Genomic DNA, 9,640 nt, shown 5'->3' on the forward strand with positions numbered 1-9,640 from the left:
TTTCTAGCCTGCTTACTTTACTAGTATTATAAGTATAATATTTATTATATTACTACTATCTACTAATACTTATATAACATAAATAATACTATTATTAAGCTTAACTAAGGTAGGAAGCTGTTTCTACTTTATAAATAATTTAATACTAATAAGTAAAATCTTAGGTTTCCCTACTAAGATATTAATTATAGTTACCTTTAATAAAGGAGCTTAGCAAAAATACTTAATAAAAAAAATATTAAAATATTTTTTATAAAAAACTAATTATAGCTATCTCTAGTAGAGGAGCTTAGTAAAAATACTTATTTAAGGCCTTTTTAAATTTTTAGTCTTTTATATAAGTATAAATAATAAGGTTTTCTTATATAAAGGATTAACTTTTTTTTATATAAGGTAATTCCTTACCTAGTACCTACTCTTATAGTACTTATAATAAGTATTTTAATTCTTAAACCTTCCTTTATAAGATCTTACTTAATTAATAAGTAGTTTAGAATATTTATTTTATAAACTTTAATTCCTAGCAGGACTACTAGGTAGCCCTTATAAATACTTTTTTAAAGAGTAAGAACTACTATATTTATTCCTACTATTTTACCCCCTTATAAGGCTAGGGCTATTATTATTTAATTTTTATAAGCTATTATTAGTACTAGTACAGATTAGAGGTTAAAATTTAATAATTATATTTATAAAGATTTATTATTTATATAATATCTCTAGTTATTTATAGAGTTACTATTAAGTCTTATAAGATAATAATTTATAGAATATATAAAGCTAAATTAGCTTAAGATTTTTTATATCCTTATTTAATTTACTAATTATCTTATTAAATTACTTAAGATATATAAATTTAGTCTTTTTATTAGGCTTTATATAAGTATAAAGAATAATAGATTATAATTCTTAAAGTTTATTTTATAGGTTTTCTAGTTATTCTTTAAGAAAGTTATATAAATTATCCTAATCTTTTTTATAATATTTATATAAGTTTTTATTTTCTTATAAAATAGTAAGTATACTATCTAGGTAAAGTATTATATAGTTTATCTTATTTTTTTATCAAATTAGTTTATTTTTACAAGTATATTTATCTAGTTATAAAATATCTAGTAATTAGTATAATTAGTAATTAAATAAAGTATACTTTTTAATAATAAGTAGATTTTAAGTAAATATTTCTTTATAAAGCTTTTATAAATTATTTTAAATAATTAATAAATATATTTATAAGACTTAAGTATATTAAGCTTAGTAAGTTATTTAAAAATAATAAGCTTATACTTAAGTATTATAATATATTATTCCTTAATAATTAATAGTTCCTTACTAGCTATTTATAATTTAAGGGTAAGAATCTTGCTAGATATAAGTTTCTTTACTAGAAAAATACTTATTATAAAGCTATCCTATTTTATAAGGGGTACTTAACCTATCCTCTTAAGGATTTAAACTAATTATAAGGATTTTCTTAATTTCTCTAATATCATAAATAAGCTGATTCACGGGGGTAAAGTATTAAAATTATAAGAAAGAGGTTTCTTATAAGCTTAGTTAAATTAATATATTTAAGACTTAAGAACCTAATAAAGAAATAAAGACTATTTTTAAGGATTATATAAATAGTATAGATTAATACTAAGGTTTAGAATCTTGCTCTGTGAGGATTCTAAAGTTAGTATATACTTAGTTAGCCCGCGGCTGAGTTAGCACTGGCAGGACGTTCGCATGTCCTTATAATAAAGGTAGTTAACCCTAATTAATTAGTTTTTTCTATAGTGAGGGTTCTTCCTATTAGTGGTGGACTTAATAGGCTGTCAGGCTCCCACAGTTGGCTGTGTCTTAACAGTTATTCTCTAAATTAACTATCTTATACCCGTTTAAGGTTAATCCTTGATCATATATATTTAAGTTTTCTAGATATAATCTATATAAAGTACTAATAAATATAATTAGGTAATTTATAATTATTATAGCTTTCTCTAAATATTCCTAGTAAGTATATATATTTAGTAAAGGAATAGAGCCTATTAATTTCCTTGTAAGAAAAGTATAGTATACTTAACTATTTCCCCTAAGATATAATTAACAGGGTTTTAATATATAAAGGCTATTATATCCTTATCTAGTCCATATTAATATTACCATATATAATACTTATATTAAGTACCTAGCAAGGCGGAGTTACAAGGTAAAAGTAAGAATAGCTATCTAGACAAGGATAGCTAGGAGATAGAGAATTACTAGATAATTAGGATTGTAGAGTAATAAACATAATAGTTTATAGAAAATAGAAAGTCTAGAAGAATAATAGTCTATATAAACCCTTTTTATATTAACTTTTTCCTTTGTAAAGGAGGTTTTAATAGTTATATAAGGTTTTTACTAGTACTTGCTAAGTATATATCTAACTTAGATAATAAGATTTCCCTAGCCTTAGGGATTAAGGCCTGCAAGGGGGGAGAATAGTTATAAAAATATATATAAATATCTAACTAGTACTAACTTAGCCACAGGCTAATTAAGTATATATTAATTATAGAATCCTTGCAAGGCAAGATTCTAGATCTTAGTGTTAGTCTTTACTATCCTTATAATCTTTAAAAATGGTCCTTATTTCCTTATTAAGTCCTTGAATCCTGAGTATGCTAATTCACCCAACCATACAAGAACCCCCGTTCTCACAATATCTCTATACTATATAGAGCAAGATTAAGATATCTATTAACTATATAAAGTTAGGACTAGACATAATATAAGCCCTATAATAGTACTACAGATTATATAAGTATTAGTATATAATAGCTAGGGTAAGCTAGTTATATATTAAGAATATATAATCTCTTATATAAAATTAGCCTAGCTTAATATATAAGATTAAGTTAATCTATCTGCTAATCAAGAAACCCCTAGTTTTTATAATACTAGTATAATATTTAGTTATTATATTTCTTAATTTAGCTAGTGGTAAGGTTTATATAAAATTAATTTAATTTTTTTTCACTTTAACTTAGTTTATAACTAGATTTATATGATACTAAAAAAAACTTACCAATATTATATATTTTTTAAAGCTTAAAACATTTTTTAATCTAACAGGCTAACCTAATAAGAGCTTTAATATATATATATAAAGAATTATACTATATTATATTATATAGTTATTTTCTAAATATCTTATAAGCTAAGACAGGCTTTGATTATATACTCTTAAACTTAGGTATTATAAGTTATATAAAAGATCCTAGTTATATCTAATATTATCATGCTAGCCTAATATAGGTCTAATATCTTAGCCTTATATAGTTTAAGATTAATCAAAGGTCGTGGTATCTTGATAGTTATATAAAGTTAGGAAGGAAAGGAAGTTAATTATTAAAGTATAAAGTATTAAGGCTAGGCAGTAGCTGGCTATCTAGGTGGTAAGTACTAGCACTTACACCAAAAAACATTGTTGCCCGAGCGTTCGATCAGGATGCTGTAGCTCACTCTTGAAGTTAGTATGTAATACTAACCCGTTCAATCTAGTACGATCAAAATCTTACGCTATTCGACTCTGAGCAAGCCCGTCTGGCAATCGGGCGATCACGGGTAGATTTGACTAGTATGTTCTCACAACAATCTCCTAGATGAGCACTCGTACCCTAGTACGCCATCGCGCCAGCCAGTTTCAGCAATGCGTCCGACATCTCCGGCATCTCAAGTGGTTTGTTCCTCTCCGCAACGCGCGGGTCAACCTCACCATTGCTAAGAAACGGCAACGCCCTCCTTGACCCAGGCTCAATATGTTCAAAGGGCCAATGCGTTGTCGCCGCATACTCCTTAAAGACTTTCTTCTTTCTCTCTAATTGGTCCGTAGTCGCCAACGAAGCAGGCATATACGTTGCGTAGATAGCCGTGCGAATCTGGGTCCCCTTCTCCGTCGGGTCCGAGCCATAGTGGATCGTCCGCGAGTCCCAGAGGATGAGATCGCCGGGTTCAGCACACACCTTATGCGGGCGCAGTCCACGCTCTTCAAACCACGCCAGCTCCGCATCAGGGAATAGGTAAACGTCTTTCCGGAATTGGCGCCCCGCGCGGTCTGGGTGTGCGTTAAAGAATTCGTCGTGTAGGAGGTGGGAACCTGGGTAGACAACTAGGCCGCCATCGTGTATACCTGAGGACGAAAGATTGATGATACCCTGCACGCAGTGTAGCCCGCGTTTGTTAGGGCTCTGGTCTACGTGCTGCCAAGGCTGGCGCGCGGGTAGATCGGGCATATTCGGAAATGTGACGTTTAGACAGTCGAAACTGACCAGGAGCTCAGATGTGCCCCAGAGTTTGGCAAAGGTAGAGAGCACGCCAGACTCCATGCGTGCGTCCCACATAAATTTCTCGTGGGCAACCCCATATGCGTGGAAAAGGCGCACACCATTCATCGCGGGGAGGTTGTCGCTTCGCCAGGTTGAGGGGTCAGCGATGTCTAGGTCTGTGTTGAACGAGTTTAGCCATTGAAATGCCTTCTGTTGGTAGGCCGCGGCACGGTCCCTGGAAACAGCGGATTTGACCACGGCATAGCCCTCTTTTTGGAGCTGGTCGCGGAAATCGTTATATGGGGTTCTACTGCGAGTGTAGGATTAGTGCTGGGCTGTTGTAATGGCAGCTAGTATGACTATGTGGATAAACTCACTCCGCGAGGATTGGAATAGGTGGGTAGATGAAGGTCTGCGCTTCGTGTGCGACTGAGGCCATGGTGGCGGTGCTTTGACAAGAATGTTGTTTCGAGGGCGATAGTCCGTCAGAATATGGAAGCAGTGGAGATATACCAAGCAACTCGATGAATAGCGCCAGGGATATGACGGTACGGAACAGAAAAACGACAAAAAGCAGCCCCACGTGTACCTGTGAGCGGCCTGATAACGATAATCGAGAAGGAGCTGAGGCCTATCTCGATAGTTGCCGGAACCACTTACCCCACCCTCTGGGATGCGATAATGGTATGGTTGTCATTGGCTCTCCCGCCTGGTTCCACAGCCTCCTATCCTCTGGTTGCGTATACTTTCGTGCACGTTATGCAGCCGTTTTTGCGAAGACTGAAGCGGCATGAAGCAAACTAGGGACCCAGAGATTGCAGGGCTGTCTTTCAGGTTCCCTTGCTCAAGATAAGGAAGCAATGATAGGGGATATGGAGCTTATCCCACTATGAGGTGCTAAGTGGGGTTGGTGTATCTACTCCAACAAAGTCAGTGCCTCGCTTCCTGAGAGAGGGGAATTTACAGCAGCCTACTCCGGAGTAGTGCAATGGGAGACTGGGGTATATGTCTATTGCCGTTGTTGCTTTCTAGAACCTAACTCAAAACAGCTTCCCGTTTCGTGGGACATATAAAGACCGTCTCTTGTATTTAAGCAGATTTGGAAAATTATCTCACTCCGCGGGCTTCACGTAAAGTACCTACCATGGTCTTCTTCAACGGGGCTCGAGGCCCACTGCAACTGCACAAGTCAAGCTCCGTCACGATTGCCTGTCTGATCTTGTCCTCGTGCATCTTTGCAACGGTATGTGGAGATGTCCTAACCACAGTTGAAATACTCACCAGCTGATGTGCCTCTAAACAGACCACCGGATATGACTCTGCTCTCATGTAATTTGCTGCAGTCCCATCCCTTGCGTTCAAAGGTCACTCAACTTTCACTCCAGAAACGGCATCAACATCATGCCTTCGTATACCGAGACCCTGCAGCTTACGACCGCAACAAAGTCGCTGAATTCCGCCTCGACGTTTCTCGGCTGGGCGATTGTGTCGACTTTCATGGGACCAGTCGTGGATCGCGTGGGCCGCCGCACAGGGGTCTTAATATCCGTCTTTCTCAAACTCATTGGTGTGGCATTGATGTCATCCGCTCAGGAAGTCGTCATGTTTATCATTGGGCGCATAATGTTGGGAGCCGGGGCGGGCACCTCATCAATCGCTTCGTCAACGTGACTATCCCCGAATTCTTTGGTTCATGCGACATACGATCTGACCTTATGATCTATAGGTGGTTGGCTGAAACGCTTCCAAAGCGACATCGTGCGGCTGGGCTCAGCTTCGTCTACACGGTATACTACGTCGGTAAGCAAGGGACCTTCATACCACACTCCAGTTAACTACTAAGGTTAAATCCAGGTGCCTTGATTGCCGCGGGAGTGACGTATCGCACCGCTGATATATCCGGGTCCTGGTCCTGGAGAATTCCGTGCCTCCTCCAGGCCATCTTTAGTATCCTATGCCTGCTAATCCTTTTCTTTGTCCCCGAGTCCCCGCGATGGCTAGCACACCGCGGGCGGGTGCACGATGCGCTTATATCCATTGCGTCGACGCATAGCGATTCTGACATCACGCATCTAGATACAGTCGCTCAACACAGAGGTATCATAGATATGATTGAGTGGGAGCGATTAAACGGCAAGAAAATGGGCTATCTGGAAATTTTCAAGACGCCTAGCTCTCGCAGGCGGCTGATGCTTGTCGTCTCGGTGGCTGTTCTGGCCATGTCAAGTGGTGAGCTGGAGTCCTGTTTGGCATTCTCCTGCGAGAATAGTTCCTTTATTGACTGGGTGCTTTTCGTTTAGGAAACAATCTTGTTACATACTACCTCGGCGACATGCTGAACAAGGCTGGCATAACCGACTCGATGACACAGCTTAAGGTTGTAAGTCCACCCCCCCACCCCAACAACACTTGAAAATCCTAGTCGAAAACTAGTGAACACCCCGAATAACCATCGCCCAACCGCGCAGAATATCATCCTCACAGCATGGTGTCTCATCGTCGCCTGTCTGGGAACATGGCTCGTCGACCGCAGTGGCCGCAAGATTATGTGTCTCATCTCCGTGGCAGGCATGACTGTCTTCATCTTCCTACTGGGCGCATGTACAAAGCGTAAGTTACCTGTCGAACCCCCCACCGTGACTCCATGCCAGCTCCATGCCCTTTTCCGTTACACCACAGTTGCTCCCTTCTCTCTCTCTAACGTTCTTGATTAGTCTACGGCAGTGGGGGCAACACCTCGGGAGTCTACGGCACCGTTGCAACGATCTTCCTGTTCCAAGCCAGCTACGCCATTGGCATCACGCCGTTAACAATCCTCTATCCACCGGAGATTCTTAACTTTTCCATCCGCAGTAATGGGATGGCGGCTTGGACTTTTGCCGTCACTTGCGGCGGGTATGTCGTGCTATTCTCCCCACTCACCCAAACGGCACACTAATCAGTCGAGTATCACCAGCCTCTTCAGCGTCTTCGTCTGGCCGTTCGCGCTCGAAGCCCTCGGCTGGCAAACGTACATGATCAACGGCGCCTGGAATGTCGTGCAGTTCCTCTTTGTGGCTGTGTTCTGGATCGAGACGAGAGGGCTTTCGCTCGAGGAGATTGATAGCAAGTTTGATCGGTTGGATTCGGGCGGGCTGGTGACGACTGGTATTGAAGCAGCGGAGTTTGAGGCGGACCTCAAGGACGAGACAGGTATAGGTGAGATGGAGAAGTCGAAGGTCGTCCAGGCATGTGCCGCTGCTTGAGCTGGCGAGGTGAGGACTAGTTGTTGGCGGAGGATATGCGCTGTGATGGGCTAGGGTAATGTAGCGGCTGATGACCAGCCAGGTGGCTGGCGAGCGGAGTGGTCATGGTTAGTAAGAGGGAATATGATCTGCTGCGAGAGTTCTTGGCCACGTGAATTCGTCCCTCGTCATGGATAGCCGCCCCTCCTCCAAGACCAAAGGGTTCTATTATTTTGCTGTTCTGATCATACTCAATGTGCACTCAACGTACTATTGCATGTTCAGGAACCGAACATGATAAGGTGGATAACACGGCTCGCCGGCCGAACAGTGGAACAAAAGTGGGACATTTCTCCGTCTGTTCTACCAAAAAGTGGTGCAATATCTGTCCAACCGCAATGCCTGGCGACGTAATTCATTCGTACAGGGCCCTTTACTTGCCCATGTGATCTAGGTTATATATACCTTGTATGGCGTTTATTTCCCTTGCTTCACCATCCACATCGAAACCCAGCCCAACAGACGCAATGACCGAGCCAACTCTTGGACCGCTCCAAGCTCTACCCAGTCTGCAGCTGATGCAATATGCAACAGGAATATCCCTACTTCGGCCCCTATCACGACGCGGTACTGGGCCTGGGCTGATTATCATCGGCTCATGCCACCCGCGAGGAGAGTCCGAAATCGAGAACGGAATCCCCTCGCAGCGGGTGAAATGGGCAGAGGAGGGCTACACCGTGGTGGAGATCCTCACACAGGCTCTTGATAATGGTCATGCCGCGGGGGACCCTCTGAATCTCCCGTTGTCGCTGCTGGCAGGCTGTGACAGCTGCGAGCCGAAGGACAAGGTTGGGATTGTTGGTGAGGCTTCCCCTCGTTTAGTGGAGCATGGGACATAGAAGAGAACGATAGGATGAGCTGATTGATCAACGCTCACCTTCATGCAGTATACGAACCCGCCATCTGGGTGCCCGTAGCAGGCAGTCTGACCGCTCATCCGGAGGTTGCTGGCGTAGTGCTGTATGCGGATAATGTATCCTCCAGCAGTGTGCCTGTCGCTGTCCCCATGCTGCACCACATCATCGGTCCGGCTAAAACATTGGAAAGCCCCGTGGAAGATCACACCGTCTACAACTACCCATCGATGAAGTCTCACTTGTTTGCTACTCCATTTACCGGGCACTTTCATTATGCCAGCGAGGCCCTTTCGCATACCCGGAACCTAGCCTTTCTAAAGAAGCACATGGGTGGCCCGTACTTTGACCTAGAGGAGATCTGGAACGGACATACTTATCACGAGTTCGAAACCCGCTCCGTGCCGCACACGATGGCTACAATGGTGCAGGAGCCGTATGTCAACCATATTCCTACTGTACGTGTCCGCCCCCTGTTCCCTCTGCTCTCCTCGGCGCTTACCCTTCTCTCTGTTGCTCTGGCTACAGCTTGAATTTCTTAGACTAACGCCAGGTGGTTGCTTTTAGTTGACCGGAGGCATCGGCCGTGACCGGCTCTCGAGCTTCTACCAAAACCACTTCGTCTTTCAGAATCCACCGGACGTAGAACTCGAACTTATTAGCCGCACCATTGGAATTGATAGAATCATCGACGAGTTCCTCTACAAGTTCACACATACCACGCGGATAGACTGGCTGTGCGTACCCACCCCTATCCACTAATCAAAGGCCCGTCCTACATAGTCCACGTCAACGTACCTCCCACAAGTCCGCCGCGACTAACCTCATGCTTATACATTCATGACATATAGCCTCCCTGGCATCCCGCCCACAAACCAACCAGTCGAGCTCCCCTTCACAGCGATCGTGAATGTCCGCGGCGACCGGCTATACCACGAACACATCGCGTGGGATCAGACGAGCGCACTCATCCAGCTGGGCCTCATGCCGGAGTATCTGCCGTTCCCTTATGCTCTCCCCGACGGTCGCAGACCGGGCCCCGGGAGGAGATTCGAGTACAGAGTGCCTGCAGCCGGGAAGGAGTCTGCGGCGAAGCTGAGGGATCGGGAGAGCGTTCCGTCGAATGGGATGTTTGCTTGGGGGGTTAGGGAAGTGGATGCGAGTTGATATGATGACTAGGAGTCTTTTTCCGTGGCCCTTTTTTTTT

The 9,640-nt window shown here is 42.2% G+C and overlaps 3 protein-coding genes across 3 annotated transcripts; 2 read left to right on the plus strand and 1 right to left on the minus strand.

Moving 5' to 3' along the window:
* Positions 1-3,647: 3,647 nt before the first annotated feature.
* Positions 3,648-4,734, minus strand: BJY04DRAFT_226756 (phytanoyl-CoA dioxygenase family protein; the record flags this gene model as incomplete). Its single annotated transcript, XM_073718485.1, has 2 exons — positions 3,648-4,605; positions 4,673-4,734. 2 exons carry the CDS (start codon positions 4,732-4,734, stop codon positions 3,648-3,650), a joined length of 1,020 nt encoding a protein of 339 aa, XP_073564028.1.
* Positions 4,735-5,439: 705 nt separating this feature from the next.
* Positions 5,440-7,540, plus strand: BJY04DRAFT_225280 (general substrate transporter; the record flags this gene model as incomplete). The annotated part of the gene is made up of 9 exons (XM_073718189.1): positions 5,440-5,538; positions 5,599-5,624; positions 5,681-5,962; positions 6,022-6,095; positions 6,150-6,524; positions 6,596-6,675; positions 6,764-6,905; positions 7,010-7,190; positions 7,252-7,540. 9 exons carry the CDS (start codon positions 5,440-5,442, stop codon positions 7,538-7,540), a joined length of 1,548 nt encoding a protein of 515 aa, XP_073564029.1.
* A 506-nt stretch (positions 7,541-8,046) lies between these two features.
* BJY04DRAFT_225281 (uncharacterized protein) lies at positions 8,047-9,600 on the plus strand (the record flags this gene model as incomplete). The annotated part of the gene is made up of 4 exons (XM_073718190.1): positions 8,047-8,380; positions 8,467-8,891; positions 9,001-9,170; positions 9,285-9,600. The coding sequence occupies 4 exons, from the start codon at positions 8,047-8,049 to the stop codon at positions 9,598-9,600; spliced, it is 1,245 nt and encodes a 414-aa protein (XP_073564030.1).
* Between the last annotated feature and the right edge of the window lie 40 nt (positions 9,601-9,640).

This window comes from Aspergillus karnatakaensis, assembly GCF_047715665.1.
Source record: "Aspergillus karnatakaensis strain CBS 102800 unplaced genomic scaffold BJY04scaffold_154, whole genome shotgun sequence".
Taxonomy (NCBI): domain Eukaryota; kingdom Fungi; phylum Ascomycota; class Eurotiomycetes; order Eurotiales; family Aspergillaceae; genus Aspergillus; species Aspergillus karnatakaensis.